The sequence below is a fragment of the Colius striatus genome, chromosome 18 (genome assembly GCF_028858725.1).
Source record: "Colius striatus isolate bColStr4 chromosome 18, bColStr4.1.hap1, whole genome shotgun sequence".
NCBI lineage: Eukaryota > Metazoa > Chordata > Aves > Coliiformes > Coliidae > Colius > Colius striatus.
Window position 1 is genome coordinate 9,877,691 of NC_084776.1, and position 15,858 is coordinate 9,893,548.

Here is a 15,858-nt window from a genome sequence, read left to right on the forward strand (position 1 = left end):
ATACCCAAGACCTTGCAGCACAAAATCTGAGGATGTAGGGCCATGAAGTCACTGAGCACATCACCTTCTCCATCCTTACAACACACAGCAGTGCATTCCCACATGATACTCCTCTGGTAGCTCTTAATCTGAAGGTGTCAACCAAGAGGGTCTTCCAGAGGATTTCAAGAGGTGGGAGGAGATTCCTTCTCCTACCCAGAGCTACTTCCACCACCCCCAACACTCCTGCATGATGCTGAGCACAGGATGGATGGCAGAGCCTCACAGGCAAGAGCAGACATTATCAGCCCTTGTAGGGGTTGGGAGATAGAATTCAAACCAGCTGCTGTTACCCTCTTTTGGTCCAGGATCCTGCCCCAGTCTACCCTGGGTCCCACATCAGGGATGTTCAGCTGCTCATAGAGGGCCCGGTACTCTGCACACAGCTGTGTCACACGGTCATGGAGCTGCTGGATGCTGCCAAGGAGAAAAGGCACACGTCTCTCTGTCAGTTTGGAAGCAGGAGAACCAAGGGGGGGTTTGTGAAGCTCAAATTTCACTCATAAGACCCAGGCTACTTTGCTGTCCCTTTGTGACCCTGGCTTGTCCTGGTGTTCTCCATCTCCAGGGATGTCTCAGGAATTACAACCCAGGAGGAAGCTGCAGGGAGATCAGAGCTATCCCTTCTCAGCTAGGAAACAACTCTTCCCTCTGATTCCCACCTAGAAGGACTGGAGACTGAAGGGCAGCAAAATACCAGAGGCCAGCTGGAACACCCATCTCTGCTTGCCTGAATGAAAGGCATTCACTTCAGAAAAGGGGATTTGCCCTAGGGCCACATTTGAGCTCTGGCATCTTTTACAAGAGCTCCCAGGTAACACTGAGTCATCACTGGCAGCCACCTTACACACTGTTATCTTTTCCAATATATTGGCAGAAGCCTTGATTTTAAGGATAAAATCTATGGGAAGAAAGGTGAAACTCTAACTCTCATGGCAATGACTGAAGCTCAGTCATCTGGGGAGGGTTCCCAGTTGTTCAGTGCCCCCATCACACCAGTTCTCCCCCACTGCACTCACTCTTTCTCTATCTCAATAGCTTGAGGGTGTTTCAGTCGCTTGGCACGGTCCACATCTAGAAAGAGGTCCTTCAGCAGAGTCTCTGCTTCCTTCAGATTCCTGGCATTCTCTGTCTGGAACTCAAAAGCCTTGTTCTTCTGGTGATTGCAGGTATCCTGGAGACCAGTGAAGATGGAGAAAAAAACCCTGGTTGGACCACACAACATTCTCCTTGGCCAAGGCAGAGAATGCTCAACACACGGAGCATAAAGGAACCCTGGTGTAAAGGTGCAGCTGGGGAGCAAATGCTCAACCTGCTTCAGCACCTCTCCCACCCAGGGACCAGTGTGGGTCAGGGTCAGGCTGGCTGCCTGCCTCTGGGCTTGCTGGGAAGCCCCTGGCTGTGCTGCTGCAGGTGAGACAGCCTTGGCTGTGGGAATCATGAGGCACCGAGGAGAAAGCACGGAGGCTTGAATCTGGGAGGCCACAGTATGCAGCCCCAGGGGCTGGGAGGCTTTGCCAAGGTGTTCTATTCCTCCCCAGCCTTGAATCAGTCCCCAAACCTGCACCAGCAAGCTGATGCACAGAGCAGACACCCAACCTGTTATCCTAGACACTGAATTTCTAGGCAAAGCCTTTCACCTTCCCACCACTCTCTGCCACAATTCACCTGCTTGAGCCTGGACTGTGTCTCCAAGATGTCCTTCTCCACCTGGTCAGCATTCGTCTGCATGCGGGAGATGAGCACAGTCAGCTCATTTGCTGAGGATCTGAGAACGAGAGCAAAGCAGAGGGGTGGGTGAAGGCAATTCTCATCCTCTCCATCACTGCCCAAAGACCTGACACAGGTGTGGTTTCCACCAACATCCTCCTGGCCTCCAAAGAAAGAGTCAAAGCTGTGGCCAAGGGCAGGGATGCAGACAAGTGGTCAATCCTTGGCTGTTGCCTTCAGCCAGGTGAAGGCAAGAGGTGGTGTGCTCAGACTGAGCAGCTTTTGGTACTCATCTGCAGCTCATCTGCACAGCTCCTTGTTGCACGACACTGCAGGTGCTCAAAAAGTTTGTGTAGATTCAGAAAGCATTGAAGGAGGAAAAAGAAAAGCCTCCCAAATGCACCAACACCACATCTGGGTTGGGAAAACCCAAAGGCACAGACAGCTGGAGGCCTGGAGAGCACCCTGCAGAGGCAGCACAACACACCCTGCTCAGGGGCACTTCCCTGGGCACCTGCTCTTGGCTGCTGGTGGGCAGAGAGGTGGGTGAGAAGGTCCTTCAGCCTGAACCAGAACTGCCATCCTGGTCTGGTTTCACACACAGTGCTCTGCAGCTCAGCCCCCTGAGATGCTGGGGAGCCCAGCACCACCCCAGGGCTTGGCTGGACAAGGACTTGCTGCACAGCCTACAAGCCCCTCTGGGCACTGTGTAGGCTGCTGCAGTCGTGCTGCTTTCAGGGCTCAGAGACAAATCTCCCAGGGCCACAGCACAACTGCCAGCCCCCCTCTCCCCAGTGAAGATTCACTGAAGGTCCCCATCAGCCTGTTCCCTACTGTCTCTCATGGTGTGTGCCATCACACAACCCACGGGTCCCAGGGCCTTACTCCATCAGTGCTGTCATGAGGGAGCACTGACAGCCTGCAGGATGGCTCAGGGTGGTTCCCAAAGCCTCCTGTCATGAGGATGCACAAGCCTTGGTGCCACCTTTGTCCTCGTGTCCTGTTGTTTCTAATGGCATCTGCCAGCCCTTCCCTCGAGGCAGGGAGCTGGGGTTGGGCAGAGGGTGGGGGCTGATCCCAGCACCCAGAGACATGAGAATGCTGATAGGACAAAGCCCAGCAGAGGCACAGCTCTGGTACCTGCCGACTCTGGGGTCTGAGAGCAGAAGGAAGGAGACTGAGCAGCAACAACAGGACAGTGCATGGGGCAATCAGCTGGAGAGGGGGACATTTCTTCAGAGCTGGCTGGTATCTTTTTGGTGGAGGAAGAAGGTTAGAGAAAGGTGATGTCCCACAGCAGAGCCACCCACATCTGCCCTGCAGCCCTGTGGCTTCCCTCCTCACTCCTAAATCCAGCAAACAACAGGGGGAAGTGGTTCCCTTATTGGCTCTGTCATTGCTCCAGCTCCTCACTGTGGCTACAGCCACGTACCAAAGGCCAGTGCAGATATTGGGATGCCCATTTGTTACAGCCCCAAGTGACTGTAAAGTGCCAGTGAGTGCTACAGTCACCCCAAGCCAAGCTTGGATGCTACAGACCTCATGTTTCCAGCCAGCTCAGCCCATGCTGACCCTGACCAAGCCAGTGTAACTCTGGAGGAAGCACAGCCCCAGCACTCCTGCTCACAACATCCTCCTGTCTCCTGGCTCTGACTCCTCCCTGGGTTTGGTTTCCCATGAGGGTGGTGTGAGGCCTTCCATGGAGCTCCCTTGGGAGCTCTGGGTTGGCAGCATCTCCTGGCCATGCCTCAGCTTTCCTGCCTGTAAAACACGTCAGCAAAGTAAACAGGGGGCTGCTGCACCCTGATAGTGCCACCTTCTACAGGGTCTAATTCCAGAGACCGGGGAGCCACAGCCTCTTCTATGGGGTCTAACTCCAGAGATGATGGAGTCAAAGCACCACTATCTGCTACAACCTTTTATATCCCATTAAACATCCCTTCTACACCGCCTGTGCCCCACAGATGCCTTTCCTGGGGTAAGCTGCAGCGCTCAGAGACACGAAAGCTGGCCCCAAGCCCCAGCACAACAGGGTGGATGGGAGCAGCACAGAGCCAGGACTCGGTCCCCGGGAGCCTGGGCAGGCTGGAAGCCCCAGGAGGCCTCCCCTGCCCAGGAGGTTACACAATCTCCCACTCATCCCTGACACGCCTGGAATGAGGTGGTGTCCCATGAGCAAATACTTGAGCACCACCCAGATTTCTTGCCTTGCTCTCTGCACGGGGAGGAGCGAGTGAGTCACGGGCTGGCTGCCATCCCAGGGGATGGACGCTTCTGCCCACGCCACAGCAGCACCATCCACCCCAGAGCTCTGGCTGCATTCACCTCCTGCCTGGGGAGAACATGAGTGGAGTGTCCACTTTGAGCCCTGTTGTGATGTGACTGTGGATACCACTGTACTCCTGCAAGAGGGGAGAAGTGAGGACCCATCCTTCCCAGGCAGGGCAGACTGCCAATAAAATGCTGCTTATTCCTGACAGCATCCCTTCCTGGCTGAAGGAAACATCAGGACACCTCATCTCTCTGATCACAAGGCTGGACACACCAATCAGCTTGGTTTAGGCCAAGCCACAACACAACTGTGGACTGAAAAGCCTTTGGCAACCTCCTAGTCACAGGGACTCAGCCTTGCCCAGCCCCAGCCTGCACTGAGGATGCTGTTGCAAACAACCTGATCTTCAGGGAAGAAGTGATGCTTCCTGGAGAACATCATCTCAGGAGCAGAGAGGGTCTTCTCCTGCATGTCCTGGAGCAGAGAGCCAGGAGATCTCCACACTGGCTGAGGGAGGAAGCCTCTGATTGAGACTCTGTAGCCAGTAGCCAGGCTGGCAGTGGCTCTCCAGCCCTGCAGGCAGCTGAACCACTTCAGAGTCCACAAAAGAGTAGTCTGGATGCTTGAGGAACACTGACATCAGGCATAATGAGATCCTGGGAGGAGAGGGATGTCTACAGGTCATCCTGGGAGCCCGAGTAAGGCCTGAAGCATGAGTGGAGAAGTCATCTGGCCCCAGCTGAGCCTCCCCCCACACCACCATGCTCCTCTGTCAAGGGGGGCACAACACTGAGGAACTCACTTGGCCTGTGCATGCTTAGAGAAGTGCTCAAATACCACAGACCCTCCCACCCCAACCATGGACTGTGTCAAGGAGAGTTGGAAGCTTATCCTGTCTGTACCAGCACCCATGCACACAGCGTGAGGTGACACGTGCATCACTGTCCTTCCCTGCGCTGTCCCTCCTGTCCATCGCTGCTGTGCCTCACTCAGCAAGGGCTGACCACAGCTGGGCCCCGCGTTTCAGGGGGAACATGCTGACCCTTGTGCTGTAGAGAGCAGCCTGGCATTGGGTGGGACATGAGGAGCCAGGAGCCCATGCTGGCGCTGGGCACCGCTGGGGCCTCACAGGGCTCCAGCCGAGGCTGGCCGAGGCTCGGCAGCACCACTCCTCCTCCTCCTCAAGAGCAAGGACAGCCTTTGTCCCTAGGGCTACCTCATGCCTAGAAAAAGCAGAGCTCTATTATTATCATTATTAATTAGTTGCTTTCTCACACCACTTTCTGCCTCCTAGACAGTCCAAATGCGTGCAAGGGACAGTGTGTGTTCACAGGAGCAGCACTCCCAGTCCCTCTGACAGAACCACAGCACATACCCACTCCAGCCCCTGACTGCCCCAGTCCCTTCCTTCCAGAGGGCTTTGCTTTATGGCTGCAAGGCAGACCCCAAAGCTGGGTCTGTTTTACCCAACAAGACATCCTAGCGTGCTCTGACCTGCCAGCCCAAGCTGCTCACAGCAGATCACCAACAACTGACACTGCTGGCTTAGTCCCCTGAGCCTGTGCCTGTTCCCCCAGGGACCATGCTGCTCTAGACTGACTGGGGAGAGGCAGATGGAAGTGGTGGCAAAAGCAGCAATCCCAAGAGAGGATTAAACCAGGAGATGACTTGCCATCCATCTCTAAAACCACCCACAGCCTTTGCCAAGATCGCAGCCAGTCCAGCCAGACCCGACCCAATTCCACCTTCTCATGAGTTTTGTCTTTGAGCCCCACAGTGTGTCTCCTCCCAGGGCAAGACACAACAAAAATGCCTCTCAGGGACAAAACTGGGCTATTGCCACCTCCCTGGGAGGTGTCCATGGAGCACGGGCCTGGGAGGTGGGAAGCCCAACGCCATGGGCCTGGGGACTAAGAGGAGGTACCTCTGAGGGGCCCATGCCAGGAGCAGCACCGCTCTGGGGAACCCCCAGAGATGGGCACCAAGCCCCAGGCCATGGCCAAATGAATGAGCCTTTGCCTGATGGCTGCTGCCTCCTAAAACAAGCATGACTAGCTGAGTAATTGCCATGCTTCTGCCTACAGCCTCTTTCCTGCACATGGAAGAGGTGTGAGGGCTCGCTGGGCTGTGACTCCAGTTACCTGCTGCGACAGAATCGCTCCCAAAGCCTCCCACGGCACAGCGAGGGCTGCAGCCAGCTGGCCCAGGCAGCCTCACCTGAAATCCCCAGCCCAGGTTTGGGAGCCAGGCTGGGGAGGTGGAAAGATTGTGTTAGCAAGACTAAAACCAGAGGCTGACACAGCTCCGGGGCTCCTGAGGAGGTGTCTCACTGCAGTCAGGCCCCGACAAAGGCTTGGTGTTCAGAGAGCTCCCACATCTGACTTGGAGATGAGTTTGTGAGTGCTCAGCTCCACCGAGGCAAAACCCTCCAGTGGCAGGGGGTCAGTTCCCCACGTCCACATGGAGAAACCAGCCTTTGGGGGAGCTCCCTTTCCCCCAGGCCCCATTGCCCTGCCCAGCAGCACCAGGCCACCCTCCTCCTCAGTGGCTGTTTGCCAACCTTGGGCTTGGCCCCAGAAACGGTGCAGTTGGGTCGTGTCCACCCAGGTGTCTGCACACACAGCACCTGGGCCACTGCTGTTAGTGGCACCAAGTGATGGGGCCAGCACCCCCTTACTCCCTGCAGATCTTCTCCTCCTCAGAATGAGCCCCTCTGTGATTTCCTCAGCCTCTAACCCTGGCTGGGGACAGGGGTTCCCACAGAATCAGTCCATTAACTACAAAATGCAAAGTTGTTGAGGGAAGGTGGGAAATAAGCCTGAGCTGGCAACTGCAGCTGAAGGGAGGGATGAGCACTCACTCTGCAGAAGCATATCCCTGCTCCTAAGGGAGCATCCTGGTCCCATCATGTGTCTTGCTCTCCAGAGCTTAGGGAATCTCTTTGGATGAGGACATGGCTGTCAGATTCTTTTGGTGCTGCCTCAGACAGGCCTGCAAGAGGAAATCTCAGCTCTTCGGCCTGCAGAGACAGAGCCTGTCACCAGGATGCATCAGAGCAGTCCTCATCCATCTTCACCACCCAAGCAGCACCTTCTCCAAGGAGCTCAGGTCACAGGGCAGCATCACACCAGCTTCACACAACCAGTGAGTCCTGAGATCTCAAACCTGCTTCACCATCAAACAGATCTTGCTCCATCCAAGCAAAGAGGCTGCATTTATCCTCCCTACTCCTACCTGCTCAAAAGGGGCTTTGCACCTCCCTGCTCAACTTACACAGCTCTGAGCACATCCTCAGGCACTGCACATCCCAGGGGCTGCACAGACACGCCTAGGATGGAGCACAAAGCCCACCAAAGATAAGGACAACAGCAGAGGCAACACATTTTGGGATAAGATCCCAGTAAGCCTCAACTTTCTGGCTGCTCCACAGAGAGGGACAGTTCTCAGGGTGGCTTAGGAGACATCAAGCACTTTTCCCTCATCTTCCCCCAGGGCCCATAGGAGAGGTTAGAGAGAGGAAAGCAGTCACACTTACTTGCTAGGCTTGACAGGGGAACTTCTGTTGGGGGAACTTCTGCTTGGGGAGCCTTTGCCCACCCCCTTGAACATGTTGGCGAGGTCCCAGCCGATGTACTGGAGTCTGCAGTCGTGGGTGCTGGCTCTCTGCTCCGCTCTGTTGGGATGGAATGACAAGACTCAGCCAGGGAAGGTGTGCAGAACACTCAAGAACAGTTTCTGGGAGGCTCCTCCCCAAATGCAGGTGAGGCACATATGAAAAAATGACTCGACAAACCAGTTTGGGGTGGAAAGAGCAGAGCCCCAGAGGGAGAAGGGGAGACCTCGCCCTGGCTTGGAGAGTGTTTTGGCACAGGCAGCCACAACCATGCAGCAGTTTCCCAGTGGTGGGGCAGAGAACACAGAGGAAAAGGCTGCAAATGCACCTTCGAGGGAGTGCATTGTGACTCCTGAAACACCTTCCAAAGCATCTTCTTGCAGGAGCTGTTTAAAATGTAACAGAAGTCCTGTGGATGAAGCCAACCAAGAGCATTCCAAGGCAGCAGCAGCTTGGGAACAACCAATTCACAGAATAGGATGTTATTTTGCAGTTCAGGAGCCCAGGCTCAGCACAAGGTGTTCCAGGCTCCCAGCAAAACACTGAAGGCTCATGGCAGAATGAAGGTCAGCAGCTCCAGCTCAGCTTCACAGGAGCCTCAGCCAGCAGGACTCAGGCTCTGGGATAAATCTGGGTAGCAAAGCCCCAAAAACTCGGGTCTGAGACTCTACCCAGACACTCTGTCTACTTTGCCTCTGGGCAGCTATTTCCCCTGTGGAGCAAAGGTTCAGAGGCCCAGCTGATTGCCAGTACAGCTCTGGCATCTCCCTGGCTCCTGGGGATGCCCATCCAGGCTGTGCTGCCAGCCTGCCAGCTCTCCTAAGCCACAGCAAGGGCTGGCTGCTCTCTACATCCATCCTTCTGGTTTCAGATAAAGCAACATTCAAGGTTTCCCACAAACCAGGAACCCTGTGATTCAGGTTGATCCAGCACAGATGCTGTAGTAATACAAGATCCTTATCCGGTGCTGGGTCAGGGAGGGCAAAGGAAGGAGGAAGGGGCCAGGAGCAGATGGGGACAAGGCCCCTCATAAGCACCAGCCACCCATGATGCTGACAGGTTTGTGGCTGTTCTTCCCCACTTCCTGTAGCCCAAGGACAACCCAAAGCCAGCAACAAAGGCCTGGGGTCTGTTGTCACTGCCTTTGTCCTTTTCAAATTGACACAAAACAAATCTTGCTTATCTCAGGACAGAGGGAAATATACAGGAGAGAAGGCTCCTTTGCAAAGGCCTTGCTTTCTGCTATGGTTTTGCTCTTCTACAAGCTGCAAAGCTGTACCTCTTCATGGTGGTACCACAGCTGGGGCCATGCTTCTCACACCAGGAACTCAGGAGCATGAAGACAGGACGTTCCCCCGAGCTCAAAGCGCTGAGAGGCAGCCAGTGTGGAGCTCAGGAGGAGGAGTGACTGGTCCTCCAAGACATCTGGAGTTAAGAGAGACCTGCTTCAGGGCCTGTCTTTGCTGTGTGGAGGTCTACAGACTGGGTGGAAAGTGATTGCTGAGAGATCATCCCTTTGACATTAGCATCCAGTTGACCTGCAATGCTGCTCTTTGACCGGAGCTGCTGGAGAGCCCAAGGGAGGAAGAACCAGCACAGCTCATCACCTGTGGCCCACAGGACCAGACCCTGCTGTATTTACATTCAAAGGCTTAAAGCAAGCTGAAGCTTTCCCAGTTGAGAGCATTTAAGGCCAAATAGACCTCAGTTTGTAGCCACACAAACAGGAGCACGCAGGAGCCTGCAGCCACAGGGCAGCCCCTCCTCTGCAGGGCTGTTTGCATGAGCCAGGAAGGGATTGATCCTCTGGGAATGCAAAGGAAACCCAATTCAGGAAATGTTTTTGAGTAAGATTGACTGCCTGTAATCCCCTGGAAGACAGCATGCTTACACATGGAGGAAGAAGTAACACAAAAAACCAGGCAGGCACATACCAACACACCCCCTCAGACAATCTGCTTCCTCAGCCATCCATCACCTGGAGCCGAGGGCTGCAGCTCCTCACCTGCCAAGCCTTGAAACAGCACCTTCCTCTCCTCTCTTCAACAAGACCAAGGTGTGATTCTTCCCTTGGCCATGTCTCGACCTGGCAAGGATCCCTCAGAAAGACAGAGCATTTTAAAAGCTGCTGCCCTTTGATCTCAGCCCTGTGCTCACACAGACACACGCTCTGACAGGCAGCGGCAGCCTCTGCGCCGTGCAGACGGGACAGATAAACACGGGGCTAATCTGAGGGCTGCTGTGGGAAGAGGCAGCATGCCTGGCAGAGGAGCTCACACACACAGCTGGAGCAGAGCCAGATCCTGCCTGGTTTGAGCCCTGGTCCAGCAGTGAACATCCAGCCTGCTGGGACCTGCCTCTTCCTCACTCAGACGTGCTGGGAGAAGAGACAGAGCCAGGCTGCTCAGGCCCATGCAAGGAGGCAGATCTTTGCTGCCTGCTCATGCACAAGGGGAGCAGGGTCAGCAGCCCTCAGCAAAGCCCCACAGGGTCTGTTACCATCCCAGCCTCAGGAAACAAGAGTGGCAGGGGGAAGCCGTGGGCAGAGTCAAGGAGGGCTCTGGGGTGACAGGTTTGGCCAGCCCAGCACTCTTCCACCACATCCAGCATACACCACGTTTCAGCTGCAGCCCCATGCCTGCTGTGAGCCAGGGCTGCTCTGCCTGCTGCCAGCCCAGCCTCCCCACCACCACCACAACCTGTGCAGGTGAAAGGGACGTTGTTGCAAGGATCACTTGTGATGGGCACTGCTTGCTTCAGCCCACACAGCTTTCAGATCCTCAGCAGGTTTCGTTCAGACCAGCCCCAGCTGTGCCAGGGCAGAGTATGATGGTTAACCCAGGCCCTGCAAAAAGCAACAGGCAAGGAGACCAGTTCAACCAGTTCTCCACCACAGCCACCCACACAGCTGCGCTTTGGCACTTGGAGCTAAGCCCAAACCCCTGGCAGGACTGCCCTGAGACACATCTTGCTCCTCTGCAGCTGGAAACCTAAGCATAGGTCTCCAAGATTATCCAGAACAGAATCACCAAGGGTGTCCCAGCTCCTGACCACTGCCCACCCACCCCAGCCATATTTCCCCAGGGGTTGCTCTACACTGCAGCAGGGACCAAGCTCCCTGCTGCCACAGCTGGCAGAGCTGCCATGCCCAGGTGAGATCATCTGTGGGGAGACTGGTTGGGGTGGGCAGCCTTCATTTCATCCCAGGAGGAGCAGCCTCCAAGCACTGCCCTTGATCTACAGACAAAGCCAACCCAAGAGGAGGCTATGTCTTGCCCAGGCAGGTCCCCAGCGAGGTTACAACCCATTTTGGGGGCTGAGACTTATCTCCTGGAGGTACAGACCTGGGGCTGGCTGCTCTGGCAGGGCTCCAGCCACAGCAGGAGGTGGTATGGGAAGTCACATCTTAAGCAACTTATTCACTTTCCAGAGCAGGATCTGGAGCTGTGCCAGGATGCAGATGCCTGGCTTTACAGAGCACTCACATAACCAGCTGCTGCTCACACAGATGAGTAGGTTGCCTGCAGGGACAGATAGCAGGTACAGCTGCATAGAGGACCTTGGTAAGCAGGTAACATTTCAGGGAAGGAGGATGTCAGGAACAGTCCTGGACTAAGCTTTTCCCAAGAACCTGGCAGAGGAGCTCACAGGATGGTGTGGCTTCCTTATCAGAGGAGCTCACAGGATGGTGTGGCTTCCTTATCAGCCAGGCCTCTCTGTTAAGTTTTTACAGAGGAGATGACGACTTCACATGACCAACAAATGATTTACTGCTGCTTGTTAAGATTTTTCTCGTCATCCTGCTCTGGTTTTGCTCTCTGGCTGTTCCTGTTTCTAGTTGGAAGTAGATTAAACTGTTTTCTTCCCTGAAGAAAGTCGAGTCTGTTTTGCTCTGGACTATAACTGTCAGCAAGCTCTCCCTGCCCTTGTCTTGATCCATAAACCTCTTGGATATCTTTTCTCCTCCCATCTCCCTGGAGCCTCCACCATCCTACAGAAGGTGGGGGGGGGATAGGGGAGGGTGAGCTGCTGCATGGTGCTTCCTCACCAGCTGGGCTTGAACCCCACCACTTCCCCAAACTGAACAGTTGGGAGGTGGGAGGAGAAAAGCAGGAACATTCAGGGAGCACAGATGCAGGCTGGGGTTTAGTCTTTAACACACCTGGAAACAGCCTTGATGTGTTCACAAAATAACACCCATGGGAGAGCAGTTCATGCACCTCCTGACCCCTGTAAAGCCATTGCTAACGATCACTCCTGTTTACACCAAGTAAAACCAAAGGCTCATCTCACCAACCCAGCAGCACCCACCACCAGATCCCCAGGACAGAGGGAGGAAGTGTTTCATGGCTGTGTGGTTCCTGCTCTCTCATCTCCACTCCCAGGACAAAGCAGAGGTAAGTCACAGACACTCCTGCCTGCACTCAGCTCTCTGAAGTGCAGGAGGCTTTACAGAGGGCTCCTGTCTCTGTGCCACGGACAGATGCTTTGCTACAGAGATGATGCTCGTCTGGCAACAGGATCAGCAGCTACAGCCAGCCCAGACTGAGACCTCTGCAAGTGGACACAGGCTGTAAGACTCAAGATGTCCTCAGCAAGAGGGAAACTCCTAAGAGTCTCCAAAGCCATGGAGAACAGCAAAGCATGAAGAGTAGCCACGGAGTCAGGAGCCACAGGCCCTCAGATGCTCCCCACCTTGGGAGGTACCAGAGCCTGTGCCCCACAACTCAGCCTCCTTTTTTCCTCACAGACACCAGGGACAACATCTTTCCATGTCATTTTTATCCTGGCCCTTTAAGCATTTTCATCCCAGCCAAAGGGAAACTCCAGAGCCTCAGGACAGCCCACTTTATAAATCTGCTGTCCCACTGGGGAATCAGGATACTTGGTTTTCTTAAGCCTGCAATTACTCAGTGCTCAAACCTCATTCTGCTTTTCTTTACCAGCTGATAAGCAGAGGGGAAGCATAAAGATTCTCTGCCCTCCCCCATCCTTCTCCTTGAAGGTTTGATCAAGACCCATTAAAAAGCTTCCTGGCAGGGGGCTGGGCTCAACACCCTGCCAGAGTCTGCAGAGGAAAGTGGCGTTTGGCTCCAGAGCAGGCTCAGTGCCAAGGACCTTGCCCCAGAAGAGCAGAGGAGGAGGGATCCAACACAAATAGGAAACTCCCAGTCCTGCCCCTTTGTATCTCTCTAAATACAGAGGATGTTTGCACCACACCATCTCAGTCCTGGGGCTTTTATGGGCTACTCATCCCTAGACCCTTCAGACATCAAAAGGACCTGCCTGCTTCCCACCCCATGGCCTCTGCAGCCTCATCACAGCATCCCATGACTTCTTCTGAGTTGAAGCCCTAGAGCTAAGGAGCAGGACATCAGGGCAATTCCCTGCAGCACCCAGAGCATTAGCCTCATTTTCCTCTCCCCAGAGGATTAGCAGGGCTGTAATAGTGCTAAATAAATTCACTCATGGCAGATTCTCAAGCCACTTTGTCTGGAAAACTTGTTTATAGGATGCAGCCTGGAAATGTGGCTTTATTATCCAGTGACACTGCTGAAGGCAGCTGCTGCCCAAACACCCTGATTGGATCTGAACAAGATGTGTCCCAGATCATTAACCAGGCAATGAGGTAAACACACACCTGCCTGGAAAAGCAACCTTCACACACAAGGCACCTCATGAAACTGGGGGCAGAGCTGAGCTTTTGAAGGAGGTTTCTTTCACCTCTCCCAAGCTGCTTTGCTCCTATGGCAGCCCCTGGGGAAGGGACCATCCTGCACAGACTCAGGGCTGAGGCACAGGCTGATTTGCCCATGTCAGGGGGACGCAAAGTTAAACACAAGGACAGGTTTGCTCTCCTCTCCTCCACACTCAAAGGCCTTGTAATGTGCCAAAATACCTGGAGGATGTTGTGTTGTAGCTGGCAGCCAGCTGAAACACAGCCTGGAACAGCTCAAAGTCATATCTGCCTGGGAGAAAAACTCCTGGCCTCGATACAAAGAGCTGACTGAAGGAGAAGGTGCAAAAGAGAGGGGTCGAGGCTGGAGCACCCCGCCTGACAACACCTGAAGGGTGTTTGGAAGAAAGGTGTGTGAGCAGACATCAGCTGGGAAGGACCAGGCTTTCAGACTCCCCCCAAACCAAACCAAGCCCATGGAAGGACCCCACTCATAGCACAGGAAAGAAAACCCTCCTGGGTGACCAAGGCAGGGGACAGAGAAGTGACAGCCCCTGCAGACCAGCTCCCAGGTGTGAGGACAGTCCTGGAGCAGAGGGTGCAGCAGGCAGGCACGTTGCTGAGCTGGGCTGGCTCATGGCCCAGCCACAGCCTTGCCCCCAGTGCTTTTCCACTGGACAGGAGTCTCCTGAAGATGTCCATTTCTGAGCTGCTGTTGCCCAATTTGGTGGCAATTCCTTGTGGCTCAGGCAGGGACCAGAGCAGCATGAACCTGTCTGCCACAACTAATTCTGCCCAGCCAGACTTTGCCTCCCCTGACTTAATTTGGTACTCTGAGAAAATTAGATGTTCTCCTGCTTCTGTGGAAAAAGACAAGCTCTGAAGGTAATTCAGAGGCTTTGATGCTGCTCTTTAGTCATTCGGGCACCACAGCCACAGCATCAATCCCTGGACTGACCACAGGCTGGGGATGAGAGTCACTAATCCTCATGCACAGGGTGTGAGCCTGGGGCAAACTGCTGTGTCTGTTCTGTGGGTGGACGTGGTTCCACAGCCCAGCAAGGGAGGGACTTGGCAAGACTGTTTCCAGAGCAAGAATTCTAACTCTAATAACCCCAACACCACGACTGCCCAGCAGTGGAGGAGTTTGTCAAAACCATAGTATGGCAGCCCTGGAAATGCAAAGTACACACTAGGACCTGGGTCCAAGTTTTAATGTGACAGCACCAGAGCACATGAAAGCTGTGCCCAAGGCCACGTGTGTACAACAGACATGCAAACCATCCCCTTTGAAAGTGGTTTTGAGCTTGCCCCAGTGAGACATTGCTGCTTTTAGGCCAGAAATGGGAAGGCTTTCACCCCAGGTTACTTGCAGTTGCCCAGGGAAGGGTTGGGGATGCAGTGAGGGGGATGGACAGAGCCACCTCCCTCCCACACCAACCCTCACTCACAGGAAGTGGCACTTGGGCTTGGCTCCAAGCTGAATGTTGTAATCCAGGGCTCAGCACAGAGCAGGTGCTAATCACTCACTCCCTGGTACAAAAAGGAAATCTCCAAAGCAGAGTGAGGACACTCCCAGTGTCCAGGCTGGATGCTCTGAAGCATGGACCCCTGGCTCTGGCCCCACCACATCCCACCATAACCCGCTGCCACAAGGAGGGGGGATTTTTGCAGCCACAGCAGCAGTTACCCCACCAGTGCTTGTGACAGGAGAGCAAAGCACTGACAGGGCCTCTCCTCCACAGACACAAAGCAGCCCAGTCAGGCCAAGACCTCACCCAATGGGAGAGGGTGAGGAGCAGCTGCATTTCCCCAAGCTGCTCACCCTGAGCACACCCAGCTGAGCCCCCACAGCCAGAGCCCAGTACCAACCTCTGCTGCAGCTGTGTCCCTCGGAGCCAGCACAAGAACAGTCACTGCACACCAAACCCTGTGAGGAGTGACAGAGCCATGGGGTGCTGGGGCATGTCCTGGGAACAACAGGGACTTGAGCAGGGACCTGGGATTCAGAGCTGGGCTGGCCAGGCAGCTGCAGCCCGCAGTGCTGCCCAGCACTTCCTCAACTCCGAGCAGGGGAGGGAGGGGAAGGCAAAGCAGGCACCAAGAGCTGCAGCTGCTCCTGCCTCAGCCCCTGGAGAGCTCAGGGCACACAGGCTGCTGTGGCTCACCTCTGCCCAGCAGGCTCCAGGACTGCTGAGTCCTTCCTCTGGGAGCTTCCCATGACAGACTGCAGGCATTTACCATGCCTTCCTCCCACCAGCCCACTAAAGGCTCTTCTTCAGCAGGCAAACTGGCCTCCAGCTGTTCCTGTGCTTGGAAATAGCAATCCCATCCTGAAGACAAAGAAGCAGCCTCATACAGTCAAGGTCACATCAAATCACTCCTTTAAGAAAGCAAACTCCCAACTGACAGCCCCAGCCACGGGGTATTTGTGCTTGTAGCTCCAACAGGACACTTGACAAGGGCTGCATGGGAGCACAGACACCTCTCAGCAGATGCATCTTCTCCCAAGAACCAGTTCCACCCACTCCCACTGCAGCTGGACAT

At 54.8% G+C, this 15,858-nt stretch overlaps 1 protein-coding gene across 2 annotated transcripts in view; it reads right to left on the reverse strand.

The window, feature by feature from the left end:
• Window positions 1-15,246, reverse strand: part of EVPL (envoplakin) — a 31,734-nt gene extending 16,488 nt beyond the window's left edge. For both annotated transcript variants that reach the window (XM_062010951.1, XM_062010950.1), the window contains exons 1-5: window positions 15,184-15,246; window positions 7,557-7,694; window positions 1,708-1,807; window positions 1,059-1,213; window positions 333-456 (exon numbers count right to left, since the gene is read on the reverse strand). In XM_062010951.1, coding sequence (XP_061866935.1) covers window positions 333-456; window positions 1,059-1,213; window positions 1,708-1,807; window positions 7,557-7,630 — 453 coding nt within the window. In that variant the 5' untranslated portion in view covers window positions 7,631-7,694; window positions 15,184-15,246. The remainder of the gene's footprint in view (window positions 1-332; window positions 457-1,058; window positions 1,214-1,707; window positions 1,808-7,556; window positions 7,695-15,183) is intronic.
• Between the last annotated feature and the right edge of the window lie 612 nt (window positions 15,247-15,858).